This window comes from Clytia hemisphaerica, unplaced genomic scaffold (assembly GCF_902728285.1).
Source record: "Clytia hemisphaerica strain Z4C2 unplaced genomic scaffold, Clytia hemisphaerica genome assembly, whole genome shotgun sequence".
NCBI lineage: Eukaryota > Metazoa > Cnidaria > Hydrozoa > Leptothecata > Clytiidae > Clytia > Clytia hemisphaerica.
Window position 1 is genome coordinate 1,082,623 of NW_027103890.1, and position 20,114 is coordinate 1,102,736.

Consider the following 20,114-nt stretch of genomic DNA (forward strand, 5'->3'; position numbering starts at 1 on the left):
ATCAATTCTGTACCATACAAAAACAGGTGGCCTAATTCAACCGAAAAATTCAGTCCTGAAAATCATCAAATTAAAAAAAGACTTTGAAAAAATTTGACACCGTAGCTTACTTACGTAATCTGAAACAACTCTTCTTAGGCAGTGATGATGTAGGTTTTAGGAGAGTTCGAAAAAAACTGTTCGTTAATTAATACAAAATGGCGACTTTTGAAAAATCAACTTGGCAGTTTTTCATCATATTTCTTTTACTAACTGGGACGACAGCTTCAAACATATTACGTTTAAAAGAAGTCAATAATGGGAATTTCATTTTGAAAGAAGAAGACAAAAAACATGCGACAGCACCATACAAAACATTCACAGCCCAAGATACAGGTATATATACGTTAAGTTTAAATCCCGGGCTTAGAGAGGTATTTTCAACTTTTCCCTAATCCAGGTCATAAATTTTGTACCCCTCAAATCAAGCCTATTTATTTATCAAAGTTGATAAATTCAACTTGAAGATTTGAACTAATATCAAGCAAGAGACTGGATTTTCTCCATTGTTCTCGATTGCTCCCACGCGATCACAATTTTGGAAAAAGTTCTTTTTTGGTAAATATTGCTTTGTCAGCATAAGACCCTACCTTGTATAACAAAGAAACGCCATCCTTTAAGCCCTATCCACCCCAGTGTAAGAATGTTATATTACATTATCTACAAAATTGATTGCTTTTTATTCTGGACTTTCAATTTTTGAATGAAATTGTTCGGACGTTTTTTGGGGATTTCGGAAAATGAATTGGTCCGGATTTCTTTGTAATTGTTGTACGTTACTTTATAACTACAGTTCACTGTATGGACAAATGCACCGATGACACTGGTTGTAAATCAGTCAATGTGGACGAAAACCAATCACCATTAGAATGTCAATTAGTCGCTAACGATCGCAACGATGTGGACAGTTATGTTGATGCAGCAGGATTCAAACATTATGATACAGGTATTTTACATGCTTAGCAAAACTTTTCGAAAAAAGGGGCCTGGAGGAAATAACTACGAATTTCCCTTTTTCGGTGGGTAGTGTATCACAGTTTATAAAACGCATTCAGGTTCTTTTCAAAGTATTTGCACAGCTTGTATTTGAAAGATAACCCAAGATACTCATGATACAGTGCCGTAGCAACTGGGGGGGGGGGGCAAGGGGGGCTATGCCCCCCCCCCCAATAATTTTTTCAAAAATGGTTATTTTGCAAAATGCAAAGTTTTTCTTTTTTAATTTGCCATAATTATTTTTATGTGCAAGTTTTGAGTGTATTTTTAAGCAATCTAGAGCTCAAATTTTCAAAATTTCCCCCCTCGGGCCAAACCATGGTTGGCCCTCGCGGTGTCACTAAACTTCAGCCCCCCCCCCCAATATGAAAATGCTTCCTACGGCACTGTGATATAATGTTTAAGTTTAAAACAAGTGTCACATACCCAGTAACTCTTATTGCCGAAATTATTCAAGTTTCCAAGAAATTGGACCCTAGAGCCAATCAACACAACAGGTAAAGGATGAGGTTTAAGTTTGGAGATAAAACGAATTTAAAACCATGCAAAAAATCACATTTTCACATTTTTAGGTGAAACAAAACTTTCGACTTTGGTCAACCCAAATTTCCCAGGATGCATTGTCCCACGTTCCCACAATTGCTTGAAGATTGACAGTGAAGATGATCTCGTTTTCATGTCGGAAGTAGACACACACTGTAACCGCCTCTATGCTTATTTCCATTTTGATGTGGAGACAGGGCGTCTTTTTCACCATTGTACTGGCGTTCCAGTTTGTTTAGTATCATCGCGACTGGTGATTAGTTTTAATTGCCCTACCTCAAACAAAGAAAGTGGTTCCAGCTACGTGAACGCGTTTCGAAGGACTTTCCGTAAGTTTTCAATTTCTTTACCATAACTATCGTGAGAATATAATTTGGGCCGGGTAGCTCAGTCGGTAGAGCATTCGCCTTACAATCTAAGGGTTGTGGGTTCGATCCCCGGTCACCGCCAACTCAGCGGATGAGTAGCTTAGATTGGGTAATCTAGTCTAGGCGGTAAGTTATTGGGAGCTGAGAGTAGGTGTGGAGCTCCACCTCAGCATTCGATCTCCCAGGTCTAGCGCAAATAGAAAAGGGGATAGACTCCCTAACTCCCGGCTCCGCCGACAGCTACCAGATAAATATACTTACTTACTTTATCGTGAGAATCACATGTCTGCCTTTCTCCAAGTGGAATTCTTTCGTGCATCCTTTCTCCCGCTGGTATTATAGTCACAGTTCGTATTTTGGGTTGTAAACCTTACGGTTAGCCGGTACGAAATGACAAAATAATGTCTATAATATCGGACGAATTAATTTATTTTAAGAGCCTATGTGCCGGTTGGAAATTTACTTAAAATATCGCCAAAAACACATAGGTAAAAAGCGCAACTGGTATATGACCTTCTTTTAGGCCCCAAAACTGTTTACTTTTCGTCTTTAACGGTAGAAATACGAATTTTGGCTGAGACGCAACCGTTACCCTGAGTATCTCTAAACCTTGGTCTTCTTTTTTCTCAATTCACTAAAGGCTGGTCTCCAATTCGCACAAAAGGAGCAAAAACTTTTTAACGTTTTTGTAAGGTCATTGGTCGGTTGAAAAATGAAGCAATTCCATTGGACAAATCTGACGTAACGGTTTTTTTTTTTTTTTTTTTTTTTTTTTTTTTTTTTCTTTATTGAAACAAAAACACGTGTACACTACGAACATATTACAAAACATTACTTAAACATAAAATATAGTCCCTCCCCCCGCTAGGAACTAACGTTATATCGCCATAGGTACTAGACTATGTAAAAATAAATAAATAAGTAAATAAAGAAAAAAATCTTGGAGAAGGAAGCTACAATTGTTAGGTAAAAGCCTAAAATAAAGCAACGCTAAACCTTCCAGTTTCGTTAAGAAATTCAACAACAGAACAAAGAATAGATTTATTTAGATTTGAAGTCAAACTTTCATCCCCATATAATAAAAGCCGACAGAAAAAAGGAGGGTTAAGCGGCGGATGAAAAATAATGCCTAGGGTCTGAAGTTTGTCGAACAAAGATTGTCTTGCATGGGAATATATAGAGCAGTGCAGAAGAAAGTGCTGAGTGTTTTCAACAGAGTTAGTTCGGCAACCACAGAAAGGGTCTAAAGTGTCGCGGAAGCCATGTCTAAATTTATGCTCGTTGAGATGGCTGAAACCGACCCGAAGTCGATTTAGAAAGATCACTCCTTGAATGTCAGGAACATCAAAAACATGAGATTGCTTTGGGTCTCAAAAATTCATAGATTGCTTTTTTGAAAGTTTTAATTGAAGGTAGATCTCGTATATTACCTCCCAGAACATTCCACTGAGATATGCAGTACGGAAAAAAAGTGTTACGGAAACGCTCAGTTCGTATATTAAGAGGATAAATAGGATTTCTTGTTCTAAGGCCACCTGGTGCTGTAAGTCTTACTGGCAGGTAGTTACGTAAATACGAAGGGGCTAAATTGTTAATAATTCCATAGAAGAATGTCATTCTTCTAGCAAAGCGCCTGTCAGCAAGACTTTCAAGACCAAGTTCTGAATATAGTTTTTCTTGAGACGTTCCACGTAACGGTTTAAAAAAGTTTATTTTTTCGCTCATTTTCACGAGAAAGTGGAGACCGGCCTTAAAGCTGACAAAAAAATGAGATGATAAACGGTAACCTGATCACAGCTGTTCATAATTTTCTTACGCTCACGGTAAATATCTAAAGGCGCTTGAAAGTTAACCATTACGATAGTAGTACTCCCGCGGAAAATTCTACAACAAGAATGTTGTTACGTGTCGCGATGTCAAAAATTGATTTTTTTCTTATAGGGCGCCACTATTTTTAACGCACTACCCAGTCTTTTTTAGTGATGTGCATCCCTTGCAAAATCGAGATAGCTTATTCGTCAGATCATTTAGAGCTTTAGCGTGATGTGCAGAAAACAATCACGATCTGATCTCAGGTTACTAAATGAGGAAGGAAATAAAAAATCGGCAAATGTTGTTGGCAATCTATTTTTTTAGAGGGTTACCTGAGTCTTGGTGGATACAGCTTTTACTTGGAAAGCTCTGATGGTTCATCTGGCCAACTGATCAAGTCTACTACAACATCCGCGGGTGGCACTCAAAATCATAGAGTCTTCAATTTCCCTACACTCGTGAATGGTAAGTACTCTACAAGTATGAAAAATGTACTTTCAACAGGGTCGACTATTCGTATTTTGCATAAAACCTTTTTAACAAAACAATACCCCCAAGAGACAAAATTCCCACAAGAGTTGAAATCGATAGTGAATACAAAAACGCTTCGCAGCTCCTTTCCATCACGCTGTGTTTTATTGCGATAAGATGGTCAGTTTCTAACACATCTTTTTCACTAATGAGCTTATTCCTAAAATCGTACAAAGTTTACTTAAGCCGTGACCATGGAGTTTTGTAGAAAAAATATAGCGAAATCGAAATCTTCATAACATAGTTATACTCACTAAGTAGAAATTCCACCAATTCAAAAAAATTGCATATTCTCCTTGCGTATTGTTTTCCACAGTCTAGTTTATTCTAGGCTTTGATTATGTATATGACGTAATCTTTCGCATTCAAAAACCAGAATATTAGCTGGCGCTTTAAGTTAGTTAAGACTACACTGTCTTGTTTTCAACCATAGCTTCCCCCAAGAAAGTTCGTGTTCGTGTTTACGCGTCATCAACATCCAGTTTGAACAATATGCTTTCAACCATCGCTTCATCACCAACGAACTACATTTACACTGGATACTCTGATGATTTTGCTCACACAGCAAATTCTTGGAACAATGTAGCTTATGTTCATGCAGCTCATTTCATTGCTCCAATCACTGGGTATGAAAAGGACTCTTACCCAGCTGGCACATAACGTTGTTTCAACGTTCATTTTACGTTATATGGACGTTGTGAACGTTAGATAAACGTTAAAAAAACGTTGTTTGCCAGCTGGGTAATCTCATGTCGAGATTTTAGACCTCTTGCACATTAGTCTACTGTATCAGACCGCTCCGAGCTTTAGAAAGTTTAACGCACGGAGCGAGGGAGATATGACGTAGCCTACTTGCACATCTCATGTTCTATACTTGAATTGATATCAAAAAGGCGTTTTTACTAGTTATTTCTTACTTTGAGCTCGGGGAGAAGCACAAAATGTAAATTGTTTAAAAAGGACCTCTACAGGTGCTTTTGATCGACAACTTTCATCAACTAGCACAAGGCAGGAATGTTTAATTACTGAAGAAGTCAAGCAATTTATAATTAGCCAAAGCAGTCACAAAATGCTCAAAAAATATTAGAGGTTTTGTTTTTAAATAAGAGTGATATCGTTTGCTTACTCATCAATTTTAATTTACAATTTTTTTGATATTGAATTGACACAGATATGGAGCAAGATTGGTCAGAAAGAGGAAGAGAAAAACATTTTTTTTGCTTAAAACAGCACAATGTAACAATAGGTAGACACTGTCCCGATATGAAACATGTGTCTCATATGAAACGGGAACACTTAACAAAAATAAAATCTTTAATGAAAAGAACACAGTAAGAAGGTATCTAAATATTTGGCGTCCCGCCTCCACCGTCTCATTACAATGTGATTTTCTAATCATTTTTACGTTTCTTTAGATATTATCATTTTGCACTCACATGTACGCCATATTGCGCTCTCTTTCACGGAAACACTGAAGCAACCAAAGTTGATATCTTTCACAACATTGATGCTGCCGGAACTTTCATGAGTCCTTCGTAAGTTTTGTGTTTTTTGTATAGAAACAATTTTCAGAAAATCAAAATATGATTTGCTAAAATCTTAAGAACCCAATCTTAGTTCATCACAGCCTAATTGATTGTAAGAATTCTTAGCATAATCTTCAGTCTTTGTTTGAGTTTCCATAACTACAGTACACCCCCGTCTCACAGACCCGGTGGAATTTTTCAACCATTAGGGAGTTAATATAGCGGACTGAAACTCGACTGGAATTGATATTCCAATGTATTTTAAACATTGCCAGACATTTGAATTCCATTGTTTTCAAGTTAGAAAATCCAGTGGGGATGGAATAAGGTACTATTTGTTTATTTCATTATTTTCAGCGATATTTTTCCAGTGAAAGAGAGAGCACCTAGTCTTAAAAAGGGGCTGTATAATTGGTTGAGTTAATGTAAGTATGATAAAACCTTTATTAATTTTGATTGTCATTCATTTCTTTTCGTCAGGCGTGCTTCTGAATACGGTCCTGGTTTGTATATGGAAAAAGACAAGACGTATTTCTTGGAAACAGTTCTTCTTGATGTCACCACAGTTGAATTCATTGGTCTAATGATGCTGTTGCCCGGAATCGATGATGAATGGAAACCAGTCAGTGACAAATATTTACAAAAGATTTAAAAAGAACATTAACTATTTCTTCTTGTGATTTCGTAAATAAATCATACAGTGTGTCCTGAAAAAATCAGGACAGATCTTTATAAAGTCCCAGCTGGCACACAACGTTGTGTCAACGTTTATCTAACATTCACAACGTCCATATAACGTTAGATGAACGGTGAAACAACGTTGTGTGCCAGCTGAGATAGAATGCTTAAGACTGATTATCTTACCGGAGTTTGAAACGATTGAAATTTCGCTTCGTTTTGTCGAACATCTACAAGCTCGACTAAATATGTATCAATATCCGATTTTCCTCACGTCAAATATCGGCTTATTAATGTAACTTAACTTACATGGTAAATTGAGCCAAATTTAATGATTTTTGTTTTGAACACCCCTATTAACTATGGTGGGTCCTCTGTGTCGTGGTATTTTTGTACCCTGAAACATCTCTTGAGCGCAATCAGAGTCATTAAAAAGAAGCGAACCAAAGAGACTGAAATAATTTTAGCTTCATCGAACATCTACAAGCTCGACTAAATATTTCTCGATATCTGATTTCAAATAGTCAAATATCAGCTCATTGCATCGTACATTTAGCCCTTGAGCTGATGCTGAGAAAGCCCTGAGAAAGCTGCCAAAGTCATTAAAAAGCGAACTAAGAGACTGAGCTGGAGTTTCGCTTTTTAGACAACTTAGTTAATCCAAAAATAATGTTTCAAAACTATGCAGAAAAGGAATCGATGATTAACACCAACAGTTATACTTCCTACATTCTCCTAAAGCCTGGAGCTGTCTAGTCAATAGTTTATTCGAAGAACTTTGAAATTTGAGTTATTTTACCATTAATGGCAGCTTCTCTCAAGCGAAACTGATTTTAGGACCTATATCAAAGGTATTCGCTCCTGATAGCCTTCTTTTAACGGTATTTCACTAGAAATTAATACACATATTTATCCTTGTATTTAAGTTTTATTTGTTATTGTTTCATTTATCACTTGTAAAGTATTAACCTGTAAATAATGATATAAAAATATAACATTGCACTGACTGAAATTTAATTTGATCTGTTTCGTTTTTTTTTCAAGGTCTCTAAGAGTACTCAAAATAAAACTGTGGCTGGGAAGCAAGTTGACTTATTTGAGTTATCTTTGCGCCTTTGATTGAGATTTGAGTCTCTCCACTCCAGTGAGTTAAGGCAAATCTCAAGCATATTTTGCGTGACGCGTATTGCTTCCCATTGCTCCTCAACTTTCGTATTTAGCTTGAAAGGAAGTAAAAATAAAACCACGAAGTACGTCGAAAAAACGGCCAGATGGAGCCTGAAAGCGATTGATGTAGTAATCAAAAACTGCTTGGAGATTGACCCTAACCTAACCTGGGATCAGATTGTGGTTGGTTTTTGCCCACCACGGAAAGGGATGGGTGAAAACATACAATCTGACGAATATGCAATCTCGAAATCGTAAGGACCGTGTTCGTCTAAAAGAACTTGGGATGACAACAAAGTTGCGTGATTGTGTTTATGAATAGGGCGCCATATTAGTTTTTGACCTTCCGGCGCACAACAAGATTCTTGCTGTAAAATTTTCCGTGGAAGTACTATTTTAAGGCCGGTCTCCACTTGCGCGCGCTGCGATCGCAACTTTGGCTTCAATCATTTTTGCTTGGAGAAAAGATTACGTCATAAAAACGCAGCGCGCGCTTGGAAAAAAAGTTGAATGTATTTCAACTTTTTTTTCAAGCGCGCGATCGTTACGTCATATCGCACCAATGGAGTTGCTTCATTTTTCTTTTGACCAATAGCGTGGAAGCTTTGCTCGAAGAAGAGCGATCGCAGCGCGCGCAAGTGGAGACCGGCCTTAACTCAGATGGTTAATTATCAAAGGCCTTCAGAGGTTTACCTAGACGATGCTATCGTCCGCTTAAAGTAAATGCGAGAAAGAGTTAGGGCGTCAGAGCGGTTTACGGGAAAAAAGTGGCGGTAGAGTTTTGGAACACTGTAAACATCTTACACTGTAAACATCTCCGCCACTGCTTACTCCTCCCGAATTTATCACGCCCCTCCTAAAGTATTCCCTTTTTAGTGATTTTGTGTAGACGATAGGATCGTCTAATGTTTACCGTGCCCGTAAGAAAATTATGACCAGCTGTTATCAGATTACCCTAACCTTGTCAGGTCAATTTGTTTGATAGCAAACGTTGAATGTACTAAAATGTTCTTAATATGCTTAGTAATACATTCACTTATTGACTTATAGTTTAGGCCATTTATGAAAGCTTAGTTTAAATTGAAATTTCAAATTGAAAAGATGGCAAGATGTCATTAGGGAAGACACGGGTCTTCCCATTGCAACGGCAGAAAGTTACACACGTGATAGAGTCAGATGGTGCGAGAAAGTCAACAAGTGGGCGAAACCTCAACCAGAGGTGTGCAGATAAGTCAAGTAGGTCAAGTTTAAATTGTTCTTAATTTGTTCTTTGGTTTTTGATAAAATTAAGCCTGTGTTCTTATAAAAATTTTCCTTATAAAAAGAAAATGCTTGTAATCTTCTTATCCTTTTATTTTGAACTTTTAAACTACTCATTCTTGGTAAGGGAATTAATGTTTTCAATATCCCTATCTAACTAAGTATCAAAAGTAGAGATATAAGACGTTATACTTGGTTAATCATGCTCTATTGGGAATATATTATGAACTCTGTATTTGAATGAAATTTAAAAGAGCGTTTAGATTAAGAGAGAGAGATTGGTTTTATTGCATTTAAATAGTTAAATATACAACGTGACAGAATAAAAAACCTTTGAGAGAAGGCGTAAAATTAAGTAAGATTGAGAGTTTAAAAATATTGAATAAAATATTTTCGTTTTTAGTTTGTTGTCATTATTTTGATCGGCTGTTGAGATCTTCATGCCATTTGAATCGATTACAATTAAAACACCGTTTAGTGTTTTGGTGGGGATTCTGGTTCGGTCTTGTATTTTCCTTGGTACAAACAGGCGTTCCATTTTTCGTTGAACAAAAGTCCTGATGGGCAAGCGATACATCCAACAGTTTGTCCGTGGAAGCAAGCGACGTATTGTCGTGGTTCATGGTCGTCTTTGATGTTTCCACTGAAGTGTGGTCCACGGGCTGGGCATTTGTCTGGGCAAGCGAAGGTGGTTGCTGGTTCCCATGGCTGTGTGGTGACGCATTCGTCTTTTCGGTTGTACAAACATTGGTTGCATCCTTCGCTGAATTCCAAAGACAATGGGAAGCATGGTTGGCATGAAGCTAATCCGTTGGAGCATTGGAGGAAGTAGTTGGCTCTGTATCGTCCATAGTAGATGTATTCAAAGTTTCCATCAGATTTTCCTTTGCAGAGGGAGTCTGGGCATGGGACAGCAGGTGGTGTTGTACCAGTTTGGGTTCCAACTTCGAGGGAGTAGGCAGCTGAAAAATAAGAATGATTCCGTTAGAATATTTATTTTCGCCCCTCTTAGCTACTCGACTGCCAAGGTAAAACTCAATATTCCCAACTAATCTCTTTTCATATAAAATTTCGATAGAATTCAATCATAGAATTTAGATAAAATGCAAATCGAAAATAGTCACCAAATATATAGAATCCAAAAATAAAATGCTTACCAGCCACAAGAGTGATGAAAATAAAAGTCTTCATTTTTGTTGTTGTCTTTTTCTTGAAGTTGTTGTCTTCAGATGCAAGATGGTTTTGAAATGCAAAACTCCACGTTTTTATACTACAAACCCACCCACCCTAATTAAACAGAGTTTGATTTAGTATTACATAAGTTTCCGGTGATAATGTTATTTTGAAAATTGTCAAGCAAAACTTGATTTTGATGTTTACATTTTAAAACTTCCTTCGATTAGCTAAACAAAAGATACTTAATATCTGCAAGGAAATTGTTATGCCATGGCAGTGAGAAGAAAAAATTCTCAGGTAGCTTATAGCTTTAGCAAACCTGTCCCCTTCTATCCAGGAATTACCAATGCCAGTTCGTCTTTGTGCATAAATAACATAAAGATTGACAGTGTGGAGGTTGTTAAACTACTGGGTGTTCAGGTAGATATCAACCTTTCCTTCATGCCATACGTCACTGAACTTTGTAAACTATCTAATCAAAAACTTAGAGCACTGAGACGACTGAGAAAATTCCTGACTGATGAACAAACAAAATTTCTCGTCAATGCTTATATTCTATCACCTTTTAATTACTGCCCACTTATTTGGATGTTCTGTGGAAAAGGGGCTAGCAACATGATTGAGAAATGCCACCATAGGGCACTTCGAGTTATGACCAATAGTGGGTTGGATTACGAAGCTCTCTTGACTGATTGTAATACTCAAACCATACATTCTCGTAATTTAAAACTCCTTCTTTGTGAAGTCTTCAAATCTATCCATAATCTTGGTCCAAAGATTATGCATGAAATTTTCACAATTAGACAATCAGTCTATCAGCTCCGTAACGGTCAATCCCTAGCTTTGCCATTATACAAACGATACAACACAGCTTTTGGTGTAAACACATTCGATTTTAGAGCTGTATCCACTTGGAATAAATTACCCTCATCAATTAAAAATGAGAACTTTTAGGTCTCTTTTAAAAACGCTCTAACATCTATTACACCAATCTGCACATGTAAGGCTTGTACATAAATTATCTTAATTTTGTTTTTAAATTGTTTTTTATTTTTTGAAATTATAATAGTTGGACTTTATTAGAGTTACTTTATGTAAATCTATTTTTATTACCCAACTTTAAATAAAGAATAAATAAAAAAAAATAAAAATAGGGTATTCTTCCCACCGGAGACGAAATTATAACCAAATTTTCCAGTGGGGGAGTCCCACCGGGAACGTGACACAGGGGTGTAATTAGCTACTAGCTAACTTAGTTACTAGCCTAGAAAGTGGTTTACTTGCGTCAAGTACAAATAAAAGTACCAGGGGTTTTGTAGAGGTGTGCAAGTCAGACTATTGAAAGATCATTCTAGAATCTTGTCGCCGTTGTTAACCTTTTTAAAAACCCTGCGTATTAACAGTAGAACTTTAACTTTAGTCTCTTTATAACTTTCTCTTCTTCCGTCCCGTTACCGCTAATCGAGTTTTCCGAAATATCCTGTATACCAGTGGCTTATATCTTTTAAACCTATCCACTGGGTCGGAAACGGTTTACAGACACAGGGTTGATGGGAATCTATTATTTAGCCCTCTATTATTAAACTAGCCATAACTTTCATTAAGGTGCCACCGCAGTAAAACGAACACATAGAGTTGAATTTGCGTTCAAAAGGAATAATCTTAGCCCTACAGTAATTTTTGTTAAGAGTGACCTCTCATCTGAGACAAAATTCTTTCAAATGCTAACAAATGTGTCATAGGAGTGATTTACAGTCTACTTAGAGTGACATCCGTGCCTTGTCTTACACGTTTTTTTATAAGAACAATTTCATAAGAATACGAGGCTGAAATTTGGCCAAAACCTAAGAACAAATTAAGAAGAATCTGAACCTCAGATTTCAGAAATTACTGGGTAGTACATGTTTCCACTTTAATTAATATTGACATTTAAGGCTGAAAAACTCATATAAATTTAAGAGCACCCCAGCCAGAATCATATGACTGCTCTTCATATGTTATTTTACTAATGTACACATTTAGCAACATAACTGTTCGAATACTTTGGGTAGAGTAATATTTTTAACCTATGAAGAGCGCTTAATAACTACTTGTGGTATAAAAAAGGAATTTCCCAGAAAAGGGAATTTCCTTAGATTCGTTTAACTCTCCAGGGATAAGAAAAAGAAAAACTGACATTTCAAAATGAGTAATCAGATCAAAATAACTCCAGAAAAGTTTTTTTGGTGATGATAAAACAATAGAGAGACCGTAAGATAAGAATGATACCGTTAAGCGGAACCAAAATACTGAAAAACGCGCGCAAAATTATGAGATGTTTGCCCAACTTCCTTATGCGTGAAGCATAAGAAGCTGTATACAGGCTTCCTCCGGTGGCAAAAATATCTGAATCTTAGTTGTGATGATCATAGTATTGGCAAGGCTTAACAGAAATTTCCAGATAAAACGCCATGTAAAGGTGGGAAAAAAGTTTCTCTAATCATTATTGTCACAAGATAATTTAGCTTAAAATGAAGCTAATTAGGTAAATACAGATGGACTTTTAATTAAGATGTGATAAAAGTATTTTTAATTTGTAATTAGCTTTTTAAACTTGTTTTAACACACCATTATGTAATAGAACCATCTCTCATTGTTTTGTGATTTAATGAGAAAGTCAGAATATCAGCTTTTTCTCCCTTTAGAAATGAACTGATTGGTATTGTATCAAAAAACTAACTATATAAAAGCAAGTTGTTCTTTTTGAGCTTAACTATCAATTAAAATTGCTAAAAATCAGCGAAAAGACATTCTCCATTTTCCCAGCCTCTCTTACTTACTTGTATTTGATACATCTTTTGGGTGAAACATACCTAGTCGTTTCTCCATTTTTCATGATCAGACATGGCCGTTGTGAAATCTTTAACACTGAGTCCAGTGTCATCTTCAATGATTTTGCACAGGGTGATGTTAGGTCTTCCAACTCGTCTATCTTCTTCAAATCAGTTGTTTCTTCGTGTCTTGAAACATGACCGGCTAAAACTAAGCGTTGACGACGGACAAGATTTGAGCAATTCACCATTGATTTGAGAACAATAGTTTGATGATTTTCCATAAAATGGGTATCTAAACTCTCCATCTCTCAATTCTTTGAACATGAATGTGATTGAGACCAGAACCTGAGATCAGACGGGGGTATAATTCTTTCTATCCGTCTCCACAGGTTAGATTTTAGAGAAGGCCAAATTTTGTTGTATACGGTACTATAACGTGTCGTTAAAATACAGCTTTTGAATAGGCCATTTCACAGTTGTAAAAAGTAATGGGTAGTGCAGACCACTGCGTGCTAATGACAACTTACTATATAGGTCAAAAGTTTTGAAAAACTTTGAAGATTTTTGAGTCTAACCAAAGGGAAGCCGTTATCGGAGCGCAATCAGTCCTGATTACCCATGATCCATTTCGACTGTGAAATGGCCTATAGTATCAGAAACACTAATTTCCAAACAACCCACTAATCTCACTTTAATCACCTGGAAATCATAATTACCGGGCTCTCATAACATCATAATTTAGCTTATTATAATTCTTCGTTACATCACATTGATAACATCCTGTATTGTAGTAACAAAGTCTGATGAGATGAAACTCTGTAACTTCCGAGACTATCAATAACAGTATGGGACGAGGAATGGTTAGCAGAGCTATCTCTTATCACGTGGTCATTTGCGTGATTTTAAGGAATTTTATTGCATGGGATGGGAAATAGATTGTTTGACATAATGACAATACAGGACTTCCTCAAAGCGCATCGACATTATTTTTAGTTTACCCGGAAACTTATATAATCAAATCAATTAGAAAAAGATTTTCCATCATGATGTGCCTCCAGTATAAAAACCTGAAGTTTTGCATTTCAAAATCATCTTGCATCTGAAGACAACAACTTCAAGAAAAAAAAGACAACAAAAATGAAGACTTTTATTTTCATCACTCTTGTGGCTGGTAAGCATTTTATTTTGTTAACAAATACATATTTCTTTGTCCTTTCTGAGGTTAAAGTTGAAGGAGAATTCAAGGAGTACTATTTTATCTATTTTCGTAAATGTCTAAAAAATGAAGCAATCTCGACTTCAACTTGGTTGAATACGATTAGAATGATGTTCAAACATTTTTACTGGTCAGGATCACCGATGTATACTAACAAAGCATTTCTTATTTTTCAGCTGCCTACTCCCTCGAAGTTGGAACCCAAACTGGTACCACACCACCTGCTGTCCCATGCCCAGACTCCCTCTGCAAAGGAAAATCTGACGGAAACTTCGAATATCACTACTATGGCCGATACAGAGCCAACTACTTCCTCCAATGCTCCAACGGATTAGCTTCTTGCCAACCATGCTTCCCATTGTCCTTGGAATTCAGCGAAGGGTGCAACCAATGTTTGTACAACCGAAAAGACGAATGCGTCACCACACAACCATGGGAACCAGCAACCACTTTCGCTTGTCCAGACAAATGCCCAGCCCGTGGACCACACTTCAGTGGAAACATCAAAGACGACCATGAACCACGACAATACGTCGCTTGCTTCCACGGACAAACTGTCGGATGTATCGCTTGCCCATCAGGACTTTTGTTCAACGAGAAATGGAACGCCTGTTTGTACCAAGGAAAATACAAGACCGAACCAGAATCCCCACCAAAACACTAAACGGTGTTTTAATTGTAATCGATTCAAATGGCATGAAGATCTCAACAGCCGATCAAAATAATGACAACAAACTAAAAACGAAAACATTTTATTCAGCATTTTTTAAAGTTCTCATTCTCCTCCTCTTGACTGAAACTTTTTTATTCTGTCACATTGTATATTAAAGTATTTAAATGCAATAAAACCAATCTCTCTCTACTAAAATCATGTCTTTTTAATATATGGAATACAAATCAACTGACATCTCTTTTCAAAACATCAAAAAATTTCATCAAATCGTTCACTAGTTTCACTACTAGTATCACTGCACTCTTCCAAATAATCTCCTGAGAAGATGATTTAATTGTTTTCTTGTTTTTCTTTTTATAAGGTTCCTCCCTCCTGGTGGTATAATCTAGCGGTTTGTTGCGGAAGGGCTGGAACCTTTTAGTGCTGTATTCCATGCTCGTGCCATTAATTTTGTATACAAAAAAATGATTCAATAGATAAAATTGATAGTACTTCAACCTAGTCAACATTCTTATTCATATTTTCAATAATTGGGAATCAGAAATCTATTTTGTTGAGCTTTCAGACATAGGGAAAATAAAATTTGACGGTACACTTTTGTAACAGTGAAGCGGTCAGATCGACCCCAGTGAGTAAATTGTTGAAAATAATTGCCAAAAAAACGGTCTAATTTTAAGCACAATGGAATAATGAGTGGACCCGGTCAGAATTAATCTCATTTTTCCACCCGGGCAGAATTTGGAAATTTGTATTTAATTTTGGTATTGTAGCAAATAACAACCCGACATATTGAAACGCTGTTTTATTTGACACCCCTGTGTCACAAACTCGGTGGGACCCCAGTTATACTGGAAAATTTGGCTAAAATGGCTTCCCCTGTGGGAAAATACCCAACAATTTCAGTACATTGTTTTGGTTTTCATCCCATTTGAAATTGAATGGAAAAGAATGCACTCTAAAACCATCCCACTGAATTTTTTTACCTTAGAGCAATAGAATCTTTACTCCCATTGGGATTTCAATAAGAATTTTCATCCCCACTGATAAAAAAGTTCCAGCGGGGCTGTGAAACAGGGGTGTTAGTTGGGCCCAAATATTGATTAAAATTGCTAAAAATTAGCGAAAAGGTGAAATATCTTCATCGTAAAAAACATTTAAAAAGACATTACTTAAATATCATGTTTACATAATCGTCAGATATACTGAATGATTCCAAAAGTCATTTTCCATTTTCCGGTCCTCTCTCACTTATTTTTACTTGATGCATTTGTTTAAGTCAATACATAGCTGTTTCTCCTTTTCTCATGGCTGTTGTGAGATCTATGCAACTGATTCCAGTGTTATCTTCAATGATTTTGCACAGGGTGATGCTAGGTCATCTTCTCCGGGGATCCAGCTCAGTAGTTTTCCAGCAGGTTTATTGTGTCTTAAAACATGATGGCTAAAGCTAAGCGTTGGCGACGGACAACTTTTGAAATGCGGGGTAATTTACCATAGATTGAACAATAGATTGATGATTCTTCCAAGAGATATCAAAGGCTACCCATAGTATTCTTGTATATGTACCGTCGGGGCGTTTTGCTCTTGAGGTGTTTAAGGTCCAAGATTCAGAGCCATATAACAGTATAGATTCAACATAGGTTTTGAACACTTTAAGGTCGCTACCCACTCAGCATTTTATGGTCGTCGAACAAGGCGCACGGCTCGGGCGCTTTGGTCGCTGAACGCTTTTCTCATTCCACTGATCCAAAATAAAGGGGAGATATTCTGCACATTTTTTCTTTTTCCTATTGTTGACTTTTTTTGCACACGGTACAAGAAAGTTAAATGTCTCATCTGATTGGCTGATTAAAAAAGAACAATAGGGAAGCTGCACAACTCAGCGAAAAAACTCTTGTTGCGCTCAAAGCGACAGCCTTTGAAGGCTTGATTTATGTAATTTATGCAATAATTGAGCCGTGCGCCTTGTTCGACGACCATAAAATGCTGAGTGGGTAGCGACCTTTAGTTTTGGTAGGTTTTCAAAATGTTTGCTTTCCATGCTTTGCGAAGGGAATGAAGAGTATTCCACGCTTAGGCTATTCTGACGTTCATATATCGTGATCCGTTTCAGTGTAACTTCCAAGAAAGAAAATCGTCAACTCTTTCGATCTTTGAACCATCCGAGGAAAACAGTTTGTCGTCATTAGTGCGGTTGATGTGGATTGATTATTTTTTTTTGGCATTTAAGAATAGACCTAGATTCGGACATGCCAGTTCTACAGAACGAAGAAGAGTCTAAGCAGCATCAATATGGTTTTCCAGTAGAACAATATCGCCTTATCGTCTTGATCAGCTCGTCGCTCAGGAGGGTGTCTCCTATGCGACGACGTTTTAAAGTAAGACCATGGTCAATAGCAATAGTAGTAGTCCAGCACAATTATAAAGAAAAAAGGTGCTTAAGGATTGCCTTGAAGAACCCCGATTCCGATTTAGAAAATATCAGCTTGTCCTTTGCGGGATGTAACCATCACAGGAGTATCTCGATACATTAATTTAATGGCATTGACTAAAGTTTAAGGAATACCATACTTGAAGAGAATTAGGAACGTACGGTCACGATTAAAAAATTCAAAAACTTTGTGGAAACGGGGTGATCGCCCCTTTTTTGTGATTATAAAGTCTTCCAAGATCCTACGTAAAGCAAGGACACGGTCTGAGTTAGACGGTCCTTCACGGAATTCAACATGATAGGATTATATACTTTAAAAGCAATTTGCCCTCTCTAGTTATCTAGAACTATCATTTTACTTACTGTTTTATGATACTCAAACATAGCGAGATGTACCTTGAAGCGTTCTGCATAAGTTATTAGTCTCGTAGAGTCCACTTTTTATCCTGTTAAAACAGTATGCGTGACTGAAATTTAGCATATAGGCTTCATATGGTCTCATAACTATATAATACTACCCGTATTTGATTGGAAATCTTTTGGAGTCTTTGTTCAATTTTCAAACTTTACATAAAATTCATCATAAAAAAATTTATCTAATTGCGTGCTTCGTCCTTCTTAGGACTCGTAAGTGCGGTTAGGGTAAGCGAGCATAGAATGTTGTTATCTCATTAGTTTTATTCAGAACTGCTTTATTTGTATCATGAATCATGAAAAGAAGTCAACAAAACGTTTGTAAAATTTCGTGTATTGGGTCCCCTTGTATATTCTCTTGGTTTCACCAATAAGCTGAGCAATTGTAAGGTTAAAGCTGAATTCTGATTTACCCAAAGGAAAAGTGCCAAATTATTGATATTGATAATATGCTTAAACTTAATATCTTCGGTTCTTTGGACAGTAATATGATTGAGACCAGGCAGGATAAAATTCTTATTGTCCGTCTCCACAGGTTGGATTTCAGAAAGTACTAAACTGTGGTACGCGCGGTACTATAACGTATCATCATTACAATACAGATTTTAAGTAGTATCAAAACCCGGGGGGTACTTAGGCAATAAAGAGTACGGTATGTGCCACCCTTAAGGGTACCTTTTTTGGACTTCCAAAGTCCCGCTAAGGGTCGGAAAAATCAGAAAATCTAATTTCAGTCCCACTAAGGGTCGGAAAAATAGGAAATTTTCAACTTTTTACCCCCTGAAAGATCAAAATTTGGTCAAAATTGGTCGAATTTGTCCCGCTAAGGGTCGTAAAATTCCCAAAATTTTCCTTTGTTTTCTCCTTTTTAGTCCCGGTAAGGGTCAAAAGTTCGAAAGTCGGGCGGCCACCCCCCCCGTCAGCTCGCAACCCACCCTAACGTACCCCCCCCCCCGGGTATCAGAAACACCGATTTCCAAACAAACCACTAATCTCACTTTAATTACCTGGAAATCATAATTACCGAGCGCGCATAACATCATAATTTAGCTTATTATAATTCTTCGTTACATCACATTTATATTATCATGTATTGTAGTAACAAAGTCTGATGAGATGAAACTCTGTAACTTCCGAGACTATCAATAACAGTATGGGACGAGGCATGGTTAGAAGAGATATCTCTTATCACGTGGTCATTAGCGTGATTTTAAGGAATTTTATTGCATGAGATGGGAAACAGATTGTTTGACAAAATGATAATACAGCACTTCCTCAAAGCGCATCGACATTATTTTTACTTTACCCGGAAACTTATATAATCAAACCAATTAGAAAATGATTTTCCATGATAGGCCTCCAGTATAAAAACGTGGAGTTTTGTATTTCAAAATCATCTTGCATCTGAAGACAACAACTTCAAGAAAAAAAAGACAACAAAAATGAAGACTTTTATTTTCATCACTCTTGTGGCTGGTAAGCATTTTATTATATTTTTTTGTCCGTCCTGAGGTTATAGTGGAAGGACAATTCAAGGAATACTATTTTATTGAATCGTAGCTATGTGCAAATTAGGGTATTTAGCCTATTAGAAGCAAAGCTCAATATTTATAATTTGTAATCTTTCTTTTTCAAGAATGTCTAGAATATGAAGTAATCTTGACTTCAACCCAACTTATACCATTGAAATAATTTAATACAATTGAAATGATGTTCAAATATCTTTCCACATGCATTGTAAACTAACAAAGCAATTCTTAATTCTTAGCTGCCTACTCCCTCGAAGTCGGAACCCAAACTGGTACCACACCACCAGCTGTCCCATGCCCAGACTCCCTCTGCAAAGGAAAATCTGACGGAAACTTCGAATACATCTACTATGGCCGATACAGAGCCAACTACTTCCTCCAATGCTCCAACGGATTAGCTTCCTGCCAACCATGCTTCCCATTGTCCTTGGAATTCAGCGAAGGATGCAACCAATGTTTGTACAACCGAAAAGATGAATGTGTCACCACACAACCATGGGAACCAGCAACCACCTTCGCTTGCCCAGACAAATGCCCAGCCCGTGGACCACACTTCAGTGGAAACATCAAAGACGACCATGAACCACGACAATACGTCGCTTGCTTCCACGGACAAACTGTCGGATGTATCGCTTGCCCATCAGGACTTTTGTTCAACGAGAAATGGAACGCCTGTTTGTACCAAGGAAAATACAAGACCGAACCAGAATCCCCACCAAAACACTAAGAATCGAAATCGATTTAAACTGCAAGAAGATCTCAGAGGCAGTCAAAATTGACAACAAACTAAAAACGAAAACATTTTCTTCAATATCTTTTTAAACTCTCAAATTTTCTTGATTTTACGCATATCTTTCTCTCAACTTAGATTTTTTTTATTCTGTCACATTGTATATTTCACTATTTAAATGCAATAAAGCCAATCTCTCTCTACTCAAAATC

The 20,114-nt window shown here is 37.0% G+C and overlaps 4 protein-coding genes across 4 annotated transcripts; 3 read left to right on the forward strand and 1 right to left on the reverse strand.

Annotated features, from left to right (window-relative positions):
• Window positions 1-175: 175 nt before the first annotated feature.
• LOC136808649 (uncharacterized) lies at window positions 176-6,467 on the forward strand. Its single transcript, XM_067065198.1, has 7 exons — window positions 176-375; window positions 833-985; window positions 1,608-1,907; window positions 4,083-4,223; window positions 4,723-4,915; window positions 5,705-5,824; window positions 6,296-6,467. The coding sequence occupies exons 1-7, from the start codon at window positions 198-200 to the stop codon at window positions 6,465-6,467; spliced, it is 1,257 nt and encodes a 418-aa protein (XP_066921299.1). The 5' UTR covers window positions 176-197.
• Window positions 6,468-9,184: 2,717 nt separating this feature from the next.
• Window positions 9,185-10,184, reverse strand: LOC136808669 (uncharacterized). The gene is made up of 2 exons (XM_067065217.1): window positions 10,078-10,184; window positions 9,185-9,882 (listed from the first exon to the last, which is right to left on the reverse strand). The coding sequence occupies exons 1-2, from the start codon at window positions 10,109-10,111 to the stop codon at window positions 9,395-9,397; spliced, it is 522 nt and encodes a 173-aa protein (XP_066921318.1). The 5' UTR covers window positions 10,112-10,184; the 3' UTR covers window positions 9,185-9,394.
• A 3,804-nt stretch (window positions 10,185-13,988) lies between these two features.
• Window positions 13,989-14,993, forward strand: LOC136808670 (uncharacterized). Its single transcript, XM_067065218.1, has 2 exons — window positions 13,989-14,080; window positions 14,302-14,993. The coding sequence occupies exons 1-2, from the start codon at window positions 14,047-14,049 to the stop codon at window positions 14,787-14,789; spliced, it is 522 nt and encodes a 173-aa protein (XP_066921319.1). The 5' UTR covers window positions 13,989-14,046; the 3' UTR covers window positions 14,790-14,993.
• A 4,044-nt stretch (window positions 14,994-19,037) lies between these two features.
• On the forward strand, window positions 19,038-20,105 carry LOC136808671 (uncharacterized). The gene is made up of 2 exons (XM_067065219.1): window positions 19,038-19,119; window positions 19,412-20,105. Exons 1-2 carry the CDS (start codon window positions 19,086-19,088, stop codon window positions 19,897-19,899), a joined length of 522 nt encoding a protein of 173 aa, XP_066921320.1. The 5' UTR covers window positions 19,038-19,085; the 3' UTR covers window positions 19,900-20,105.
• Window positions 20,106-20,114: the final 9 nt, after the last annotated feature.

What these genes read in the sequence shown, in the direction of transcription:
- LOC136808670 (XM_067065218.1), top strand. Translation starts at nt 14,047, where the DNA reads ATGAAGACTTTTATTTTCATCACTCTTGTGGCTG. An exon ending in TTTCATCACTCTTGTGGCTG is followed by an intron (nt 14,081 to 14,301) that starts GTAAGCATTTTA and finishes CTTATTTTTCAG; the next exon opens with CTGCCTACTCCCTCGAAGTT.
- LOC136808649 (XM_067065198.1), top strand. Translation starts at nt 198, where the DNA reads ATGGCGACTTTTGAAAAATCAACTTGGCAGTTTTTCATCATATTTCTT. An exon ending in CGCGTTTCGAAGGACTTTCC is followed by an intron (nt 1,908 to 4,082) that starts GTAAGTTTTCAA and finishes CTATTTTTTTAG; the next exon opens with AGGGTTACCTGAGTCTTGGT. An exon ending in TTTCCCTACACTCGTGAATG is followed by an intron (nt 4,224 to 4,722) that starts GTAAGTACTCTA and finishes TTTCAACCATAG; the next exon opens with CTTCCCCCAAGAAAGTTCGT.
- LOC136808669 (XM_067065217.1), bottom strand. Translation starts at nt 10,111, where the DNA reads ATGAAGACTTTTATTTTCATCACTCTTGTGGCTG. An exon ending in TTTCATCACTCTTGTGGCTG is followed by an intron (nt 9,883 to 10,077) that starts GTAAGCATTTTA and finishes CTTATTTTTCAG; the next exon opens with CTGCCTACTCCCTCGAAGTT.
- LOC136808671 (XM_067065219.1), top strand. Translation starts at nt 19,086, where the DNA reads ATGAAGACTTTTATTTTCATCACTCTTGTGGCTG. An exon ending in TTTCATCACTCTTGTGGCTG is followed by an intron (nt 19,120 to 19,411) that starts GTAAGCATTTTA and finishes CTTAATTCTTAG; the next exon opens with CTGCCTACTCCCTCGAAGTC.